Source organism: Xyrauchen texanus, chromosome 38 (assembly GCF_025860055.1).
Source record: "Xyrauchen texanus isolate HMW12.3.18 chromosome 38, RBS_HiC_50CHRs, whole genome shotgun sequence".
Taxonomy (NCBI): Eukaryota; Metazoa; Chordata; class Actinopteri; order Cypriniformes; family Catostomidae; genus Xyrauchen; species Xyrauchen texanus.
This window is the reverse complement of record NC_068313.1, coordinates 14,567,077-14,590,073: the sequence shown is the minus strand read 5'-3', so window position 1 is coordinate 14,590,073 and position 22,997 is coordinate 14,567,077. Positions and strand designations below refer to the sequence as shown.

Sequence of the window (22,997 nt, the reverse complement as noted above, 5' to 3'; positions counted from 1 at the left end):
TATGAACCATGTTTAAATGCACATGGACCGAATATCTGCACAGGACATATATCAGTGGCAGTTGATGCAGCTCTCAAGCAGAGAATCCCTAGTGTCTGTATTAGTACTGCTGATCCCAGCCTTCTCTTAAGACAAAGAAATGAAACGCCCTCAAATAATCTATCAAACCTAAGAATGGGGAAGATGATTTATACTTCATTTAGTAGCCCATTTTCACAAAAGGGAGTCCATTAAATGGTGTCTGACAAACATTTTAAGTAGTCTTTTACAGCTGGCCTGGTACTAAATGCTTACAATCATGCATATACGGAGAGGCATCTATAGAGGCATTTCAGCTTTGCACAAATTTAGTAAAGAGAGCAAATAGTCATCTTAAATACTTAGCCTTTTAGATAAAAAAATGTTTTCAACATAATTTACATTTATGCATTTGGCAGATGCTTTTATAAGTTTATTTAATGAGTTTGTGTATTCCCTGGGAATCAAACTCCTGACCTTACACTGCAACAGGAACAACATTATCATCATTAAATGTTTTATTATGATAAATACTACATAGAAATCCAGTTTTCTGGGTTTTTTTTTTTTTGTGGCAGCAGCAATGACAACACCTGGTTTTAAATTACACCCAGACAGGAAAAAAAGGCAGAAGTTTAGTCCGTGAAGTCACAGGAAATTCAGACTTGTCACTGACGACATTTTACTGAAAATTTCATACATTTAAATTAAATTAATCTTGATCATTTGGACTGAGAAACTTTATAACAAACACATATTTACATTGCACTCAGTGTTGAGAATACAGCTAAAATAGTACTTCACTTTAGTCTGATATACTATTTCAGAGTTTATTTTGAGGTATGCCGCTTGGGTTGGTTTGGTCCAATATATTTAAGAGGGGTGTATTTAGGTTTTTCTATCACTTCCAACCCGAGGTAGGTCTGCAGGACTTCAGGAACCCAAACTGTCCCCTCCTAGTGAAATAAAAAGAACAATGATCAAATTAATATGCCTGTGGAAAAAAATATGCAAGAATTGCAAAAAAAAGGTCTGCTCGAACTAATTAACACTATTGCAAGAGTAAATAAATACATTTCATTTTAAATAGATTGGTTTTATTTTAAAGGTTTCAGAAGTGTTTCATGCAAGCTTTGAATAAAACAAAGTTTTAATTACACTGTAATTTGACATTGAGTGAGTTGATTATACATTTTCATAATGCAAGCAGTGAGTAGTTCAGATTAAATTCTACCTTATTTTGGTGTGTCTCCAAAATGGCAATAATGGTACGGGGAATAGCACAAGCTGTTGCATTTACCTTAAATAAAAAAAAATGTGTTATAGATTTCTACACAACAATGCTTCTGCTGTTCTTCATTATCTTAAGTAGACTTTTTTTATAATTTAAAATACCAAATACTTTATTTGGTAAAAAATGTCAAAGAGCAGACACATTGCAGGTATCCTTTATAAACATGTGGATCACCATACAGTGGTAAAGATGCTGGCTACCAACCCTGGAGTTCGCTAGTTTTAATCCGAGGGCGTGCTGAGTGACTCCAGTGGAACCAAATTGGCCTGGTTGCTAGGGAGATTAGAGTCACATGGGGTAACCTCCTTGTGATCACTATAATGTGGTTTGTTCTTGGTGGCGAGTTGAGCGTGGATGCCGCAGTGGATGGTGTGAAGTCTCCACATGTGCCATGTCTCCGTGCAACACGCTCAACAAGCCACGTGATTTGCAAACTGACTGTCTCAGACATGGAGACAGTACGTTCTCCGCCACCCGGATTGAGGCGAATCATTACGCAACCATGAGGAATTAAAAAGCACATTGGGAAATGGACATGCCAAATTGGGAGAAAAGGGGGAGAAAAAAAATTAAACTAGCATGTTAGCCACTTACTGTATGTGCATATGTCAGGTTTCCATCATTTCCCTCATAGAGAATATTAAGGCGCCGGCTCTGGTAGTCTGTGCAGTTTGAGGCACTGGAAAGCTGACATAGAGCATATTCAACACATGGACTTAAACGTAGACCCTTATTTCCTTTGTTATCATTTAAAACAAATTAAAATAGTAAATTCATATAATATAGTATAAAGTACAAAGATAAATACAATTTATAACAATAAATACAATATACAATAATAATAATAAACAATTAATTATGCTGACTCTTGACTTTTTGTTTTAAAATAGTTCCAACCTCTCCAAAGCTGCCACGGCCTGGCATCCATGCCTCAATATCATACTTTCTAAAGGCAGGGGGCCCCAGTTCTTGAGTGGGCATATCCAAGACTCTATGGTGGAAATGCTTGTTTGAGTACAGTATTGCAACATTCATGATTCTCAAGACTACAGACCTTTTCACAACAAGAAATAAAAAAGCTCACAAATTGCTGTCCAAGGTCTATTCACATCAAGAACAAAAAAACAAGAACACTCAGTCATTCACAATCTTCAATGCAAGATACAACCTATCGGTCAATATACCTGTAGATTTCAGGGCTCAACAATAAGGATGGACTGCTGGCCCAGAGCTACTGTATGAGGGTTTCAGGCCATTTGATGGAACTGTCCCTTTCCCCATCATGCCAGTTCAGCACGGTCACTAAATGTAGAGCCCTATGATTTTCACAATGCAGATGTAATAAAAATAAATCCATAAATAGAATCCAGTCCTGAAAATAGAATTGACAATAAGTGTAATTCCACAGAATTGTAAGTATTTGGGATAAAATTAATGCAGCGTTTCCCCTGCCATTATATTAGGGGGGGCCTCCCTTGAAGGTCAAGTTAATTAAATTTTCTATATAGCGCCAGATCACAACAGAATTTAAGGTTACCTTTCCTATAGAACAGGTCTATACATTGTTCTTTTATTAAACAAATGAAATAGCCCTTATGTTATTTATCTTATTTACACAACGGCATGCAATTTCTGTCTCTACATGGTCGTGCATTTACAATTCTCCTCTGCTCTATGTATCGTGCACGGCGGAGGTCCACCCCACCTGAAAAGCAGACAAAAATATCTGCATTTTTTAAATGCTCCCAAGGTGGTGAAGATGGCAACACTCGCTCTCCTGCGAGTAGCAGACGGAGTAGCTCTCCTGCTCTGATTCAAAGTACAGAAGAGAGTCCAAGTGCTGCCGCCTTGCCCCTGAAAGCAGCAAAACTCCAGCAACCACTGGAAGACAGGTTTTGATCAAGCTTGGCTGTCAGAGCGGAAATACTCCCCCTGGCTGTACAAGACTGATCTTGGTAAGTAAGTAAATACATACATACATACCATACAATACCATACCTGCATACATACACAGACAGACAGGCCAGACATTTCTGTCCAATAATGGAAATACTGCTGATATTTTTGCAGATAAATTATGGTTTATTTGCTTGCGGCTAAGAATCTCTGAATGCCTGTGTCTTCTCTCTTCAGGCAGGGACTAGGGCAGTCTTAAGCTACAGTGCTTGTGCACACACAGCATGTCAGACAGTAAGAGCCAAGCTCATGTCGCTCTGGAAGGATTATTTAAACATCTCTGCCCCTAATGTTTTTTCGGGATGGTTTCAGTCGGGATTATCTGCTGTAAGTAACAACATGCCATTTCCCATATTGTGTTTGTTTCATGAAGCAATAAAGGAAATGTGGCAAAAAACGCATGTTATTTGAAGACCATAATTTTCGCTTAATTCATGAAACAAATAGAATATGGAAAATAGCACATCGTTATTTACTAGGGCTCGGAATTAACACAGAAATTCAGATTCGATATTGCAACTATATTTCGATATAACTATATTCAATTCGACATATATTGCGATATTGCAATTCTGTAAGTATTGCGATTTGATGTTTTGATACGATATCTTAAAAAGATACAAATAAACTTGAACTCCCTTTTTCTCAGATAGAAATGTCTTACAAGAACGGTTGTGTCTGAAATGACAATTGTATCACTCTGTAATATACAGTAGGCTATAACTTGCAGGTAAAAGGTAGGGATGTGCAAAACTCCAATGTCGTTGCATGTTATTTGCATATGCATCCTGAGAACGTCTGAGATCCTATGCAGTGTTCTCATAGTCAGCACTATTCTTACAAACTGCTCCCAGATGACTGACAGAAAAAAAAAGTGAGAACTCACAATTTGCGCGTGTTCCGCGAGACATGAACAAGCGTGTGTTAGTGCCAAAGAGCAAATTACATTCTGAACAAAAAAGCAAATCAAACATATACATCGATGGCAATTCTTTCATCTGTTCTTCAAAATATAATCAGGTGTGTTTCCTCAAGCATGCATCTTTGTGTCTAACAGAATTTCTTTTTGACAGTAGCAGGTAACTGTGCAAAATCACCCACCACTGTGCATGAATAATACCCTAGCTGTTAGATTAGAAATATTGCGGGGGCGCGACATGTGGTTTTCACCATCCAACAGTTTGATCATCTTTTTTACAGCTAAACTATTTATTAAACAATGTGTCAGATAGAATCTGCAGAGAGACTTCAATCAAAAACTTTTCACAACACCTCTCAAATAAACTTTAGGATTATGCATAATATGAACATTGATCACAGCAGAGGATTTTGACGTCCAACAGTGAGCAAACAGCGCTTTGATGGCTGTAGTAGCAGTTCATTAAAGGACTGGCTTGTTGAGCGCATGGCTTAAAAAGGACTGGCTTGTTGAGCGCATGGCTTGTTGAGCACGTTACCGTGGAGACCTAGCGCATGTGGAGGCTCATGCAATTCCCTGCGGCATCCACACACAACTCACCATGTACCCCACCAAGAGAAACAACCACATTATAGGATGAGACCTGTGACGCTACGTGAGGAGCAGATGTGTGAGCAACAGCTCTGCGCACTTCACAAGTTTAATTATTTTCATGTTATAATCCGGTGAGATTCAATACACCCAGTGTTACATACTTGCTCTTTGAGGTAAACATGGCAAAGAAGTCAATATCCTCAGACTCGATTAAAAGACACTTACGTGTTCATGCTGAGACCTCTGGAGGGCCTGCGGACCGGGGACTCGATTTGGAAGGCACGTCGAATCGATTATCTGGAGTCATCGGAAAGGGAGTTATTCGCTAATCTGCCCATGTCCAAAACAGACTTGGAACACATTTTGGAAAAACTGGAATTTAAAAACATTTTGAGTCAAAAGGAATAACATTCTGATTGTTGGAATTCCGGAGCATAAGGAGGGATGCGATATGGTGAAATTCCTTGACGAGCTCTTCCAGAGTCTGCTCGACATAACAGGCCACAAACTGGAAATTAAGCGAGCTCACAGAGTCCCGGCTCGCAGATCTGGTGATGGAGACAGGCCCTGATCAATTCTGGCCAAATTTCTAAGATAATCCGATAAAGATCATGTGTTGCGCAAGGCGAGGAGAAAAGGAAAGCTTTCTTGGAAGAATCACAATATTTTCTTGTTTTCGGACTTTGCAACAAGACAGAAATGCAATCGGTTCAAGGAATGTAAGAAACTCTTACATCAATGGAAGATCGGCGGAGGCTCTCGAAGGCATACCTTACATAAAGGTGGACCTTTTGAGTTTAGATGGAATGACGGCGGTTGCCGCTGTCGTGCGTGGGGTTAATGCGCAGGTTTGACTTTTATCCTGTTTTTGACACACTATTTTTTTTATTTTATTGATATGTCAAATATTAATAGGAGTAGGTCATCTCTCTCCACATGGAATGTGAATGGGTTTCTTCAAGAAACACATCTTTCCCCGCAGGAAGCTGAAAAATTTGGTAAGATATGGGGTGGATATGTTTTCTTTAGTGCTGGCTCGGATAGGAGTACGGGAGTCATTATATTGATAAATAAACATTTCAACAATTCAAATGTCTTAAATGGAGCAAAGATAAATAAGGAAGGGTCATTGCTGTTAGGAGAAATTCAGGGGCAAAGTCTGATTTTGGCCAATATTTACACACCTAATGCTGATGATCAGGGTTTTTTTTTATAGTTCTTGAAGGGATGTTGCAAGCCACTGGCACCCCTCATAATATAATATTGGGAGGAAACTTTAATCTATTGATGGACCCGGTCCTTGATCATAGTGAAGCAAAAGTGTGTAAGCCCCCAAGAGCAACAGTGACACTTCACAGGATGTGTAAAAATCTTGGTCTTACAGCTATTTGGAGACTTTTGAACCCATCTGGTAGGGATTATATATTTTTTTCATTAGTTCATAAGATTTATTCTAGAATAGATTGTTTTATTTTTATATCCAAGTCCCTCATTTCATCTGTTGTTGATTGCTCAATTGGAAACATCTTAGTTTCAGATAACACCCTGTTGAGATTACAGGTGTTGCAACATATTGAGAAAGGTCAGATATTTGGTGCTTTTGTGTATCTCTTTTAAAAAAATCCCAAATTCCAACAAATGTTAGAGACTGAAATCAATGTCTATATAGAGACCAACTGGTCCTCATTACCCTCTGTGAGCATGACTTGGGTGGTGGTGTAGTGGTCCAAGCACCATAACTGGTAATCAGAAGGATGCTGGTTCAAGCCCCACAGCCACCACCATTGTGTCCTTGAGTAAGGCACTTAACTCCAGTTTGCTCCAGGGGGTTTGTCCCTGTAATAAGTGCACTGTAAGTCGCTTTGGATAAAAGCGTCTGCCAAATGCATAAATGTTAAATGTTAATGTTGTCTCCTCAGAGAATTGATATGATTAATATACAGATATAATACTATTTTGTTGCAGAAGGTATAGTTTTGGCTATTCAGGGCAAGACAGTCATACTTTGAGCTGGGGGACAAAGCAGGGAAGCTTTTGACATGACACAAGCCCCGATCAGTCGGATTCTTTAAAAGGACAAAGATCCAAGCGAGTGCAAAAGTTACCATCCAATTTCAGTGATCCAGCTAGATGTAAAAATTGCCAAACATTTTGGCTAATCAATTAAGTTATGACATCTTATACATATAGATCAGGTGGGGTTTATTCAGGGCCATAGCTCATCTGATAACATTAGGCGTTTCATCAATATCATGTGGTCAGTAGCGAATGATATTGGTCAGTAGGCCAAAAAGGAGTTTGATAAGGTAGAATAGGATTATCTTTTTAAGATTTTGGAAATTAATAGGTTCAGGAGTACTATTATTGGATGAATTAAGTTACTTTATAGACACCCTGTAGCAGCAGTACAAACAAATTGATTAATTTCAGATTATTTTACTCTGGATAGGGGCACTCGGCAGGGTTGACCTCTTTCCCCGTTATTGTTCTGTCTTGCCATTACCATTAGCAGCCGCGATAAGTAGGATGATTTTCCAGGGGTGGTGGTGGGAGGTATGGCACATAAGCTTTTGCTTTAAGCAGATGATATTTTATTATTTGTCAAATAGCTAATTTGTCTGATTTAGTTAAGAGTTCATTTTGACCCTTTAAAAGATTTGAGCGATGTGGACAGATGGGCTTCATTACATTTATCAATGATTGGGAAGGTTAATGTCATTAAAATGAAAGATGGAAGGCTGGGGGACATGTTTTTCAGGAAGTGGGGTAGGTATTTGCGGTTTTGGGGGGGCTCTAGGGGAAGGGATGAGGAGAGACGTTTAGTTCAATTATGCATATTTATTATATATTTTATTGTTTGTGTGTGTGTGTTATTTTATGTGACCACGGGGGTGCTCTTTGGGGGTTAAAAGTTAAATGTTTATTCGGTGTGTATATGTTGCGTTTTTCACTGTTGTGTTATTTTCTTTGAATCAATAAAACATTTTAATTACAAAAAAGAACCACATTATAGCGACCACAAGGACGTTAACCCAACATGACTCTACCCACCCTAGCAACCAGGCCAATTGGTTGCTTAGGAAGCCTGACTGAAGTCACTCAGCACGCCCTGGATTCAAACTTGCGACTCCAGGTGTGGTAGTCAGTGTCTTCACTTGCTGAGCTACCCAGGCCCCCCCAAGAATAGCAATTTGTAACAATCCATTTTTCCCCCCAGCCCTAGTACTTACAGCACAGCAATTAAAAAAAAAGCCCAAACACAATGCATCACAATAAACAGATCTTGAAATAATCCTCACAGAGCAATGTGGCTAAAGATACTATAGTTTAAATGTGAAACGAATATTCTTTTCTATTTTACGAATGGAGATATTTAAAACGTTATAACTCATGACTACTCGATCTGTATGATGTAGGGGTGTTAATGATTAATCGAAAATGCATTCATTTTCATTAATAATTTAATTGATTAAGCTTATCGATTGTCGATTAATTAATTTAATGAAAACTGCATTCAGTAATCATGACAGCAGATATTGATAAGGCTATATAGAGGCTCTCTATACAGTCATCCGCAGCTAGAGGGCACCTGCACTCTGCATGTCATTATCCGGTTCACAGAAGTGCCAACGCACGGATCACAGAACCAGAGAAGCGGTAGCCTATGTTATGTACTGTGTTTACACAGTATGCAATAATTTGACTTAATGTCTAATAAAAAAGTCCAAAGATCCTAAATATCCCATGAACCACAATGTGAAGTTTTAATGAACTCAAACACAAATTACATATCTTTAGCAGGGTTCCCACTCTTTTCAAGCCACAATTTTCCAGGGCATTTCCAGGACATTTTATGCGCCCAACAAGTGTAATATTTAAGCAAAAACACAGTATGTAAGCAGTATGCTCCATGGCATAGTTTGATTATTAATCCCCGTAAAACAGTAATTTAATAAAATAAATACATAGTATGTATGTGCACATCAGAGTGTCTCTGTCATCTCACACACACGTACACATGATTTTCATGATGATTTGTTTTCAGTGTATGAGCGGCCGGCTCTACACATTCATTTTGAAGCGTGCATCACTTGCAGATTATTTATTTATTCAATTAAATCATACACTTTAGATTAATTATCAAACTAAGACAGATCACAATTTTAAACGTACATTCAAACATTAATTTTCATCTAAATACATTGTCATATTCCATGACATTCTGCAGTTTATTGCTAATGCCATTTTTATGACTATATTCCATGTTTTCTGCATACTACATGTTATAACTGCGGAATAAGCTGACTCGGTCAAATCATCATGCTACGAACCCAGTGTGAATTTTTTTTTATTTTTATAAAATCAGTGGTCCGACTGTCATCATTGCCTTAAGTTTATAACTCACAGAGATACAAACTCATGAGGGTCCAAACAGTTGAGACAATCACTAATCCACAGACATGTTTTCTGGGGTTATTTTTTTTATAGAATAAGTCTGTAATTTTAATGGTAGGTTAATTTGAACAGTGAGAGACAGAATAACAACAACAAAATCCAGAAAAACGCATGTCAAAAATGTTATAAATTGAATTGCATTTTAATGAGGGAAATAAGTATTCGACCCCTCTGCAAAACATGACTTAGTACTTGGTGGCAAAACCCATGTTGGCAATCACAGAGGTCAGAATTTTCTTGTAGTTGGCCACCAGGTTTGCACACATCTCAGGAGGGATTTTGTCCCACTCCTCTTTGCAGATCTTCTCCAAGTCATTAAGGTTTCGAGGCTGATGTTTGGCAAATCGAACCTTCAGCTCCCTCCACAGATTTTCTATGGGATTAAGGTCTGGAGACTGGCTAGGCCACTCCAGGACCTTAATGTGCTTCTTCTTGAGCCACTCTTTTGTTGACTTGGCTGTGTGTTTTAGGTCATTGTCATGCTGGAATACCCATCCACGACCCATTTTCAATGCCCTGGCTGAGGGAAGGAGGTTCTCACCCAAGATTTGACAGTACATGGCCCCGTCCATCATCCCTTTGATGCGGTGAAGTTGTCCTGTCCCCTTAGCAGAAAAACACCCCAAAAGCATAATGTTTCCACCTCCATGTTTGATGGTGGGGATGGTGTTCTTGGGGTCATAGGCAGCATTCATCCTCCTCCAAACATGGTGAGTTGAGTTGATGCCAAAGAGCTCGATTTTGTTCTCATCTGACCACAACTCTTTCACCCAGTTCTCCTCTTAATCATTCAGATGTTCATTGGCAAACTTCAGGCGGGCCTGTACATGTGCTTTCTTGAGCAGGGGGACCTTGCGGGCGCTGCAGGATTTCAGTCCTTCACGGCGTAGTGTGTTACCAATTGTTTTCTTGGTGACTATTGTCCCAGCTGCCTTGAGATCATTGACAAGATCCTCCCGTCTTGTAGCCAATTCCAGCCTTGTGTAGATCTACAATCTTGTCCCTGACATCCTTGGACAGCTCTTTGGTCTTGGCCATGGTGGAGAGTTTGGAATCTGATTGATTGATTGCTTCTGTGAACAGGTGACTTTTATATAGGTAACAAAATGAGATTAGGAGCACTCCCTTTAAGAGTGTGCTCCTAATCTCAGCTCGTTACCTGAGAATCTGGTGAAGAACTACGGCACAATGGGCTGTTGGATGTCCCTCAAAGTCCATATCCTTGATGCTCATCTTGATAAATTAAAGCAGAACATGGGAGCGTACTCGGGGGAGCAAGGTGAGCGCTTCCATCAGTATATACTGAACTTTGAACGCAGCTACCAAGTACAATATGTATAATGAGAACATGATGGGAGACTACATTTGGGGGCTGATTTGTGAAAGTGATTTACAGTATAATCGTAAATCTCGAAAAACTACTAACTTCTAAATCGTTTGTAGTCATTGTTGTATTACTTTATCACTTGGATTTGTGTGTTGTTTTTTTCTGACTTTGTGAACGAAAAGGAAATAGGTGAATTTCAAAATATCATTGTCCTGGTCACAAAAGCAAAGTTTGTGGGGAATAATAGCCATTTTCAATACTTTTGAGGCATAAGCAATCAGGAACAAAAATTGTGAAAATTTTCCCAGGAACAAAAATTGTGTTACATAGTGTAAATTGATTAGTTTAGTGACCCCTTCTGGAGATGCAACTAAGTGGCAATGAATGAGAGTCTTATGTGCTATGAGGGAATCATTGAATCATTTGAAATGTTCATGACAGAAATCTGCCAATAGACTTTATATTATTTAAGCATTATAAGAACAAAGCATATCTATAATTTCCATTCAGTTTGTGAACGGAAGCATGACTTTAGAGCCAAAAGACAACAATAATAGTCTAATAATAATGAGCATCAATAACATCCTTACCTTCTACATTATTAAAATTTGCATGTCAAATCTACTGACTTCAGTAGAATGTTTAAGCATTATAAAAACAAAGCAGATGCACTGTATCATTTTCCTACAGTATTGTAAACTGCTGAACACGACTTATCAGAAAAGACAACAATAATAGCATAATCATTTTTAGTTTCAATGATGTCCCTTCATCATTGTAAAGTGCATTTCACATGAGTTGAGTCGAGGCATCAAAGCTCCGCTAAACACCAGCATCAAGAGGCGTTTTGTCCTCCACATTAGGGGGCCTACACACTGACTAGAGTTTATGCTGCGTCAGAGAATGCTGCGAATGCACTGACTTCAAAGGGGATGGTACGTCGGAAGGACGAAGAGGGAAATTATGAGACGTTCAACATCTCCATTAATTTCAATCATTTTAAAATATTGAATGTAGCTTTGTACTCTCAAAGACATCATTTGTGAAGCAAAACGTGTGTGAAAAAACACTTCGTGTGAAGTTGGAGCCAAGGTTGTGCTGACGCATCACTTCATAGACTTCAATGTATTCGGCAGCACTGACACAAGTCATGTGATATCCCCTCAACGTGCAGAAACATCAGTCACTTTTACATATGAATAGCTCTTCTGTCCTTTTCTCTCCATGATGAACAAGGTAGACATGCCGATGCTGAAGTAAATGAACAACATCCCCTCTCGTTCAGTCGGTCGGTCATTCAGTTTGTTTATGAATGAGAAGTTTCACAAATGCCACTTCTTACTTTGCATTTGCCACTGAAGCAAAGCACGAGATTGTAACCAATCGTGAGGGTGTAAGTGCAATTAACTGCTGATGTTGTTTCACAATGCGCAGCCAACAGCAGTGAAAAAAAAAAAAAAACGGATACAAATGTGTATTTCACTCATATTTAGAATCAGATCATTACCATGTTTTTGTGCTTGTAACGGAAACTGTGCTAACAACAGTCAAATGTTATATTAATATTTTCCAGGACAAATAGGAATTTTTCTAATTTTCCATTACTTTTCCATGACTGGAAAACGGCATTGAAAAATTCCATGTTATCCAGGACTCGTGGGAACCCTGTTAAAATAGAAGTTACTACAAACAGTAATTCATTAACAGTATTTCAACAATTCCCAAATTCGAACTGAACATAGCCTAAATATATATAAATACACTGAACTAAGAATATTGCTGAGGAAAATGCCAATACTTGCATTTCTTAAGTGTATTAATTTCAATTATAATTAAACAATAGGCTACATGCACCTCTTATTTGGAGTCCTCCTTGTGCATTTTGCAATATTAATGTTAACAATTAATCAATTAATTATTAATTTCCACGACGATCGATTATGAAAGTGTACATTCATAAAACTGCCAAATCAGACTTCCACTGCGTGCACAATTATTAGGCAAGCGAGTATTCTCATCTTATCATTATTTCTATGAAAATTTTCCAACTCAAAACCACATAAACTTGAATGCTTATTGGCTTCAATCATTTTCAGGTGGTATCTATGAGTAATGAGGGAGGGTGTGGTGAAAGTGACACCTTATATCAAGGTGTGCATAATTATTAGGCAGCTTCATTACCTCAGGTAAAATGGGCCAAAAAAAAGGATTTAACTGACACCGAAAAGTTACAAATAGTAAAATTCCTTTCAGACGGATGCAACACTCTTGAAATAGCTAAACTATTGATGCGTGACCAGCGGACAATCATTTTGTTGCGAATAGTCAACTGTGGCACAAAAAAAATGCATGGAGAAGAAAAGGTACAAATCAACTGCAAAAGACTTGAGAATAATTAAACGTGAAGCTACCAGGAACACGTTATCCTCCAGTGGTTCCATATTCCAGAACTGCAACCTACCTGGAGAGTCCAGAAGTACAAGGTGTCAAGTGCTCAGAGACATGGCCAAGCTCAAAGAAGTCAAACACGACCACTACTGAATAAGATTCACAAGTTGAAGATTGAGCAAAGAAATACCTGAAGACGGATATTTCAAATGTTTTATGGACAGATGAAGAGAGTGACTCTTGATGGACCAGATGGATGGGCTGTGGCTGGATCACTAATGGTCACAGGGCACCACTTCAAGTTAGGCACCAGCAAGGTGTAGGACGGGTACTGGTATGGGCTGCTATCATTAAGGATGAGGTAGGTGGACCTTTTTGAGTTAAAGATGGACTAAAACTCCATACCCAAACCTACTGCCAATTTCTGGAAAGTACATTCTTCAAGCAGTGGTACAGGAAGAAGTCCTCAGCATTCAAGAAGGCCATGATCTTTATGCAGGACAATGCTCCATCACATGCATCCAAGTACTCCACTGCACAGCAAGGGCCTCAAAGATGCCCAAATAATGACTTGGCCCCTTTCCTCACCTGACTTAAATCCTATTGAGAACTCGTGAGCCCTTCTCAAATGTGAGATTTACAGTGAGTGAAGACAAAACACCTCTTTGAACAGCATTTGTGAGGCTGTGGTTGCTGCTTCAGTGAAAGCTGATTGAGAGCAAATCAAGAAACTGATTCCATGGATGGAAGGCTCATAGCACTTACTGAAAAGAAGAATTATTAAGAATCACCGAATATTTTTGAAAGGCCAAAAGTGTGTCTAATTGTCATTTTGTGTTACTTCTTTATTGCACAATTGAGTTGTGCGAAATAGTAGTTTTTGCACTTCAATTTTTGTAGTTTAGTTGCTTAATAATTGCGCACACTAATGGTTACCTAATAATTGTGCATACTTATATATTCCCCTGAGAAAGACCAAACTCACTTTTCCTTTGTTAAATATTCAGGTTTGAGGTTCAATAACATTTTGGATTTACTGAGAGCTTTGTGTTTGTTCAACAATAAAATAAATCCTGAGGAAAACAATTTGTCTATTAATTGTGCACGCAGTGCATGTTGAGTTTTCCTTGAAAAAGGAAAACGCCTGCACGCCACTAGAGGGCAGCACAACCGTTAAAATATAGGAAAACACAATAACAATTGAGAACACAACTGGGTACGTAACACCTTCCTTGTGGTTATTCGGAGTGGGGGTACACGTCAGTTCACTTGTGGCTGATCTGTTAAATTGGGTCAGTGCTAATTGTTCATGAGTTTGGCGTTTAAAGTCGCCCAAAGCCCCTAACGCCACTGAAGACTAGGGGGTTACAGTTCATTTTGAGTGGGGTTTTGGGTCACACAGCCATTGCTCTTTTAACACAGTCAATGGACCACACATGGAATCTAAATCCAAGCGACTCTTGTACCACAACAAGAGAAGCAAAAATGAACCAGGGAATTCCTTCTTCCCAATTGTCGTTCAAGTTCAAGGCAGTAAGCAATCCAGTGCTCGCTGTCTTTCAGGATGGTATGCTTAATGTTAAGATGCTGAAGCACTTGGGAGAAAAGGGAAACATCATAGATCAGCAAAAACCTATTTGTAAACGCTGCTTTCACAATTTTATGATGAAAGGAGGAAACACATCAAACTTAATAAAGCACCTGAAAGACAGACACCCGGATTTATTCAAGCAAATAAAAGCAGGGGAGTTTAAAAACATATTATCATTTGCATTAGGGCTGAAACGAATAGTCGACATTATCGGCAACGTTGAAAATAAAAAAATTGTCGAGAACGTTTTTGGTTGTCTAATAGTCGTTTGATCTCATTCTTGTTGTGGAATAAGTGGAGCCGGAGATCTTTAAAGGAAACATGCGTTACATCTTAAATGTGTAATAGCTTTATTAAAGTTCAAATAATACAGAAGCAGCTCATGTTAATAACTATAAACTCAGAAACTGGCATTTCTGTATGTGGTCGTTGCCTCTTGTAGGAGTTGCGCGAATGTCCCGATCTAAGGGGTAGAGATTGAAAGATTGCTGAGAGAGACTCTGCCTCATCCCACGAGCGCAGACGCTTAATGCAGCTAGATTAGAACGAGATTGAATCATTATATATTTCAATGTGCATTTGCTTATTGTGAATAAAATTTTTATTCATTCTATTGTGCGCTTGTTTATTTAGTTTTTTTTTAGTACTTGGCTAAAAACTTAGTAAAAGTTGAAGCAAATCTTATATAAGTGTTCAAAAATACTTAAGCATACATTGTTCAGTTTTGTTAAAATTAAAAAATTTGATATTTAACTTGAAGTGTTGCTCAATTGTAGTTTTGTTCTTAGTTCAGCTGTTAATTTGTTAACTTTGTTAATAAAAGAGTGTTGTTCAGTAACCTGTTTTTGTGTTTTGCTTTGGTACCGAAAATGGTATCGAGTACCATGTGATTTCACTGGTATTGGTACCGACTACTGCAATTTTGGTACCGTGACAACACTAGGCCAGACAAAACTATTTATAAAGAAAAACTGTAAAACAGTAGTTAATAAGAACCACCAATTAAAACTGCCAAAACAGCAGAAATGAAGCATGCTACAGAAAACAATGTAGCAGTGCAGAAAAAAACAGTAATAAAGATAAACATATGCAAAACTTAATCAAGGACAGATAAGCAAGAAAACTAAGAATAATCATTTTTCATCCCAAAAAGAGAAAGGGATGAGAAACAGAGAAACAAACACAGAAATAAAACTTCAGGGCCAGTTTTTATGCTTTCTCTGTCTATTGTAATCTGAAATGTCTTTTTTGAAGAAAAAAAAAGAAAGAAAGAAAAGAAAATGTATTAAACAGAACTCATTTTCACCCCAGTTGTAAATATGTCTATAGGAATGTATTGTTTCGATTCAAGGTATTGGTGTGAGTAGGCCTCAAAAACCAGTTAAATAAAACTGGATAATAATCTACTTAATTTCATTACAAAATTGTAAGTCTCTACTATTAAAAAAGTTTCTATTAAAATAAAAAAAAATACATTAACGTGACAAAATATAACACTATGTTTTCTGTTGAAAGACATACTTATACTGAGGTTTTAATGTTTTCAATATTACAAATGTGTCACATTGGTGCTTTAAAAAAAATGGCTAGTCATACCTGTAATGAAGCTTCAGGGAAGAGAAAATCTCCTTCTGTAATGTGACAAATTCATCCAACAACTTGGAACTCTCCTCTCCCGTCTCATTTGAAGTTACACCAAACATTTCGACCTGCACGAATGTGAACAAAGTAAATAAAAGTGTACAAGACATACATGTTCAAAGCACAATTATATTTATTACGGTGATTTTTATTCGTCATGCATTATTTTCATGTACTGTATGAATAAATATTTACACCGATGTTGCCACCCGTTTTCTGATTACCTTGTTAAAATGGTGAACTCTGTAAAGCCCCCAGGGCTCTCTACCAGTATCCGTTTCTGCTCGATAGCATGTGCTACTACACACTGTCCTAAAATGTTAAATAAAAAAAGTTTCTTACGTTGAATAACATTTTATGAATGCATCAATCATTCAAACAGTTAATCAACCAACCAACCAAACAACAAACAATCATTCATTTAGGGACTTTTCATACCTGACAGGTACATCTTTCAAATGTACAGCATGATCCATGAAATAACCTGGAGGGTAAAATTCAAAGAAAAAGTTATTTCCTCATCATCAATATATTGGTTATCATGAATTCTTTTTATTTTTTATTTTTGAAAAGCCCTAAATTTCCCATATTTACCTTGGACAGCATATGTTAGACTATAAGTATAATTTTTTGTACTAAATTTGAAATTAAACAGCATTAACTTATTACAATTGGATTATACTGCTCAATACAAGTATAAAAAGAATATGTTATATAATTTATAAGTACTACTTATTTTAAAATCAATGAAATAATATTTACAGTGCTTATGGCAGTATTATATACCTTTTTTTAGTTAACATAGCATCAGAAGTCAATGTCGTTTCTCACCTGCCACTCCCACTTCTCCTGTACCAGCAAGATTAAGGTCAGGAAAGCGAGTAGGGTCCAGAGAATACACCTGCGATTTATGAGCATGAGGCTGCATCCCACAACCCTCCTGAACGAAAGATAAAACAATACCACCATATCAAAGTTTCTTCACAGGGTACTACACAAGGTTTGCTATTCGGTTGTTAAACAGCTTATACCATCATTAAATAAGGTAGTTTTGTAAGATTTTAGAAGACATCTTTCGATTAAGGACAGTTCACCAAAAAATGAAAATGATGTCATGGTTTACTCGCTCTTATGTCAATTCCAAATACATATTACTTTTTATCTGTGAAACACAAAGAGGATGTCAGGCAGAATGTTACAGGATGTAACATTCTGTCACTATATACAATCACTATTCACTTTCCTTGCATTTTGTTTTTCATACATTTGAAGTGAATGGTGACGGTGGCTGTCAGTCTCTAACATTATGCCTTTGAAGTTCCGAAAAGCAAATAAAGTCAACATAGAAGTAATCCATATGACAACAGTGGTTTTATCCATGTCTTCAGAAGAGATATGTTAGGTGTGGGTGAGAAACAGATAAACATTTAAGTCCTTTTTTACTATAAATTTGGGTGCGCCAACAACTCCTTGGCTCCTTAAGTCTACAGCCCCTAACGTCAGTCACTAGTGCACCTCTTGAGGTCAGGAAAGTGAGTTTTATACACATTGCACAGCTATCTATCAGCTGGCTCCCATTACACTGACTTTGAGCTTTTGGAGCTTCAAATTTGCATTGAATAGACCAACAGAGCTGAGATAATTTTCTAAAAATCATAATTTGTGTTCAGCAGAAGAAAGTCATACACAATGGACATCTGGGATCGCATGAGCGTGAGTAAATGATAAGAGCATTTTCATTTTGATGTAACTATTCCTTTAAGAATCTTAATAAACTGCTGTATCAGCAACATCCAGAATAAATGATTTTAGATTACACAACTACAACCACTTTTTGACAGAGCATTGATGTTGATATAATGAGGATCATTAATAATTTGGTTGAATTATGCCCACTTTTAACCAGTTTTAAAAGTTTAACACTCTAAAGAAGAAAGCCATTCCAAATTAAAGGTAACAATAACAAATGAGCTACTAAAAAAATGAGCAATTGTGATAGAGAGCAAGAAAAGTTGTCAAAGTTCACTGAATGTAGATCTCGGTAAAAAGTGGAAGTAGCATTATATAAATATTTGTATACATATTGGAACTTAAAGTGCAAGTTACATGACATTATCAACATGTATAGCAGTTTTAAATGTACTCACAAAAACCACTCCTTTTAATATATCAGGGACAACCATGGGAATAAAGCCCTGTAGAATTATACAAATTCAGAATAAAGCATTAATGCACTGAACTTTCAGGAAGAAACAGTAAAAGTGATTTGTTTTAAGCAGATGGATGAATGGAAAAACATACAAACCCTTCTCTGAAGAAGATCCATTACAAAATTTTGCAAGGCTAACTGAAGTCTAGCCCCTTCCCCTCTCAAATAATATGATCTGTGCCCTGACACATGGGCAAGCCGTCTAAGAGGGAAAAGACAAAAACAAAAACACAAATATAATGAAATAGAGAATTTAATTAAGACAAAAGAGAGAAAGAAAACATCTTACCTTTGTCTTATGATGTCAAGACCCTCTCCAATTTCCAGGTGGCCTTTAGGTTTGAAATCAAATTCTATGGTGGACACATAAAACTATGACCATATTACAAAAAAATCTCAGGCAACACATCACTTCAATGGCAAATTTGCAATACATTTTCATAGTTTTAAAAGAAATAAGTTACACCACTTATTGAACAAAGTTGCTGCAAACTTTATTAAATGAGGACTCCTAAGGTAAAGAGCGAGTGGTGATTGCGGATTCTAACCAAGCTTCAAAATGTATTTTTAACAAACCAGATTAAAGGAGACTTTTAAATGACTTTTGGGTTTATTAGATTTAATTTACCTCGTTTCTCTCCAACCAATTCAACCATCTTTGCCTGGCTCTCATCTCCTATGGGCTTCGAGAAAAGAGAAAAAAATATTACATCCCTGTGTTATAAGCACATTTTGGTTTTCCTGATTTTACAAAGATTAAAACATTGAGAGTCTATTAAGATTTTAATAAGCCAATGCATTGCAGCATACACTTGGTGTACATTAATGAGTACATCTATCTCCCGATCCTGCATGTTTTCAGTACGCATTTTATGCTTTCTTGTTTTGGATTTAATGTCCAGTTAGAAGTAATGGATTGCCATTTCTTATGAGGTGATATTGTTCAATTATTTACTAGAAATACATAATATTATTGTGAATATTAAAGGGATAATTGCTGAAAAATCTCTCCTTTTCCTCACACTCATGCCATCCCAAATGAGTTACTTTTTTTTTCTGCTGAGTACAAAGATTTGAAAGATTTTTAGGTACATACAATGCAAGTAAATGGAGACCAAAACTTTTAAGCTCCAAAAAGCACAATGGCAGCATAATATTAATCCATACAACTCCAGTGGTTAAATACATATCTTCTGAAGTGATATGATGGTGTGGGTGAGAAACAGATCAACATTAAAGTCCTTTTTTACTATACATTTTCCTCCCTGCAATATGCAATGTGAATAGCCAAAAACAAAAGATGAAGAATGTGAAAGTGGAGATTTATAGTAAAAAAGGACTTAAATATTGATCTGTTTCTCACCTACACCTATCATATCACTTCTGAAGACATGGATTTAACCACTGGAGACATGTGGATTACTTTTATGTCCTTTTTGGAGCTTCAAAGTTCTGGTCACCATTCAATCGCATTGTATGAACCTGCAGATCTGAGAAATTCTACTAAAAATCTGCAGAAAACAGTCATAGACATCTGAGATGGCATGAGGGTGAGTAAATTATGAGAGAATTTTCATTTGTGGGTGAACTATCCCTTTTCCCATGATGAAATTTCAGTATATTTTCAAATGTGAGTGTTCACTTACCACACTTGGATGCGTTCTGTTGGGCAGTCTTAGAGCACGACAATAATGTTCTTTCTCCAGCTCACTCTCTTGCAAATACAACTGACTCAGCTTCTCTCTGAGTGCTCTACCTTCCTCTCTAGCAGTCTTGTATTCAACAAGCTGTCAAGCACCAAGCAGGGAAAGAAAGATCATCATATAAATATTCACAAAAAAATTTTAACTCTACATTTATACTTAAGATCGTTTCATTCATTGGAAAATTCATTTTAAATAACTAATTTCTTTAAAAAAAAACTAACAGATGATTCCTCAAATCGAAGAAAGCTAAAACTTACATTAGATAAAGTCGATTTGTCATGTTCATCCTGTAAGAAAAGAAGTGTGAAAAAAATATACACCACCAGAGTTTCATGCAGAAAACATGTGACAAAATCTAGCACAACTTTGTTAGGCACATGTGTAATTGTCAAATAACATCTTTACAGCTTTAACTTTTCCTTCTAACATCAAGGTTTACAATTTATATGTATATTGCATGTATAATTGAAGAGTATATTTCAGGTGCTGTTAGTGGTCACCAAGTTTTCATAGTTGTTACTAACCTTTAAGCTTTTAAATAATATTAGGACATAACTGTATGTATAATAATTAAGCAAGAAACAGAAAATGTTTAAAATTGTTTTAGATTAAGTGTAGCATGTAGCTGAAGGACAATTTTGTCAGTGGCACTGTCAACTATCCACATGTAGTCTTGACTCCAGTATTATTCCTCAATATGTAAATATGTGTTATGGGCCAATGATGGGATGCTACCACCCCTGGAGTTTGCAAGTTCGAATCCCAGAGTGTGCTGAGTGACTCCAGCCAGGTCTCCTAACCATCCAAATTGGCCTGGTTGCTAGGGAAGTTAGAGTCACATGGGGTAACCTCCTCCTGGTCGCTATAATGTGGTTCGCTCTCGCTGGGGCGGCTGGCGAGTTGTGTGTGGATGCTGTGGAAAATAGCTTGAAGCCTCCACACGTGCTATGTCTCCTCAGTAACGCACTCAACAAGCCACGTGATAAGATGTGCAGATTGACGGTCTCAGACGCGGAGGCAGCTGAGATTCGTCCTCCGCCACCTGGATTGAGGCGAGTCACTACGCCACCATGAGGACCAAATTTGGGGGAAAAAATCCGAAAAGAAAAATATTACGGGATGCTAATTTGTTTTCTGGATCTATTAAGTTACTAAAAATATATAAAAAATGCAATTCACACAAAACAACTACTTTAATACTCATCTTCTATGATTAACATGTTTTCAAATACTAAGTTCAAAGTCCTTTTGATATTTTTTTCTGGGCCTTAAAAGTAAAAAATATCACGTGGTGTAACCTTTCGGAGACGGTACAAAAAAAGTACTGAATAACAACCTTTTCTCAGTATGCATTTCTTTTTATTATCTTTATTATTACTACTTTGTCACATTTTTTTGTTTCAAAACATTTATAATAAATTTAATTTAAAATAATTATTTAATATTTGAAAAAAAAAAAATTATCCACCAACCCAAAGTCATTTGGTGCAACCAAAATTCTATCAATTTTGAAATTTTATGAAAAGGCATATTTTATTTAGGTCATATGGAGTAATCACCAACTTCTTGAAAATACAAATATATAATGCTTAAGTCTCATGCAAGGTGCAAGAAAGTATTGTAATGCCCTTTACTTGGCTTTCTATGGTTACATCATTAAACTTTTTAAGTAATTTTATAAATATCTATTACATTTTTATATTTATTCTGGACATTTCTGCAAATTTGACACTAGTGTTTGAAACTAGATTTGTTTTTCTCAGATTTCTCCTTTTTATTACCTCGGACAGCCTTATTTGTTATGTCAATTATCCTTTTCTTACAGTGCTCTTACCACAAGAGCGCGGACTTTGGCACTGATTACATCCTTTCTTTCTTCCAGTTCTGATATTTCTCTCTGCAGCTTCTGAAGTTTCTTCCAGGCGGAGACCTGCAAAGACATTGCATCACACAGATTGGCAGCGATATACAATCTCAATTCTCAATGCAATTAATATTGCCGCAAACTTTGCTGTCACATGGAATGTCATAACAAGTTGAATCTTACTATAATCCCGACGTCAGCTGCCCGCATATCTCCTTTCCGATTCTCCACCTCCGCAACCACTGTGTCCGTGTCCTCGCACACACGCTGCATGTCCAGCTCAGGTTTGTGGCTGTATCCTTCCCGTATATGTTCATAGAGACTACTCCTGATCGGTCGAGTAGAGCAGGATCGACAGGACCACTTAAATTCGCTGCTAATATTTTGTCTAATAGACGTCATCAGAAAAAAGGAGGAAAAGCGTGTAGCTGCCCTCATAGAGGACGCCATGTTGATACAGTTTAAATGTACGGAAGCCGAGAGGATGTATCCTTTATTTTTAAAATAAAAAAAATTCAGACTTGAAAATAAAAATATTTTAATACATTTTATACTTTAATATTTTATTTTTTTTATTATTATTATTATATACGAGTTTGATAGATGTTGATAATATATTCTTGAAAATTACGTTTTTTGTGCGTTTTTTCCTCACGAAGAATAAAAACAATTTGAGCTTGTTATTATTAGCATTAAAAAACAATAGTTTTTAAAATACAACATTTTCATAAGGAATTTGGTTGGCTATTAGCCACAACTGTCATACAAATAAAATAAAACAAAATATGCAACATCTCTGACAGCAGTGTTCGCAGGAGATTCCATATTAATTTATTGTGGTTTTACAGCAATCATTGTTGTAATATTTTGGCGAAACTAATTTACGATTTAATTTTGTGAAAGCCATCAATAGTATTGAAATGTTGGGTTTTGCTTATAAACATCAAATTGTCTGCCTAATATAACACGGAAACGCAAGTAATTCGTTTTTATATTTATTTTATTTGATCAATGTTCAAACTATGAAAAATAACA

The 22,997-nt window shown here is 36.9% G+C and overlaps 1 protein-coding gene across 2 annotated transcripts; it reads right to left on the bottom strand.

Moving 5' to 3' along the window:
* Positions 1–337: 337 nt before the first annotated feature.
* Positions 338–22,412, bottom strand: sars2 (seryl-tRNA synthetase 2, mitochondrial). Of its 2 annotated transcripts, XM_052110428.1 has the most exons (16): positions 22,146–22,412; positions 21,933–22,028; positions 20,356–20,385; positions 20,039–20,179; positions 19,021–19,075; positions 18,682–18,745; positions 18,489–18,594; positions 18,331–18,378; positions 17,015–17,123; positions 16,622–16,667; positions 16,408–16,495; positions 16,139–16,251; positions 2,210–2,303; positions 1,907–1,999; positions 1,253–1,318; positions 338–974 (listed from the first exon to the last, which is right to left on the bottom strand). In XM_052110428.1, exons 1-16 carry the CDS (start codon positions 22,410–22,412, stop codon positions 849–851), a joined length of 1,542 nt encoding a protein of 513 aa, XP_051966388.1. In that variant the 3' UTR covers positions 338–848. The 2 variants fall into 2 exon arrangements, 1 of the variants encoding a protein (XP_051966388.1); XR_007969034.1 differs by lacking the exons at positions 338–974; positions 1,253–1,318 and adding an exon at positions 2,497–2,628 and having other exon boundaries at positions 1,952–1,999; positions 22,146–22,404.
* Between the last annotated feature and the right edge of the window lie 585 nt (positions 22,413–22,997).

Coding starts and splice junctions, on each gene's coding strand:
- sars2 (XM_052110428.1), bottom strand. CDS start 22,412: ATGGCGTCCTCTATGAGGGCAGCTACACGCTTTTCCTCCTTTTTTCTG. Junction 20,386..21,932: donor CCAAAGTCCGCGCTCTTGTG/GTAAGAGCACTG, acceptor CTTTTCTTACAG/GATGAACATGACAAATCGAC. Junction 975..1,252: donor TGGAGACACACCAAAATAAG/GTAGAATTTAAT, acceptor TTATTTCACTAG/GAGGGGACAGTTTGGGTTCC.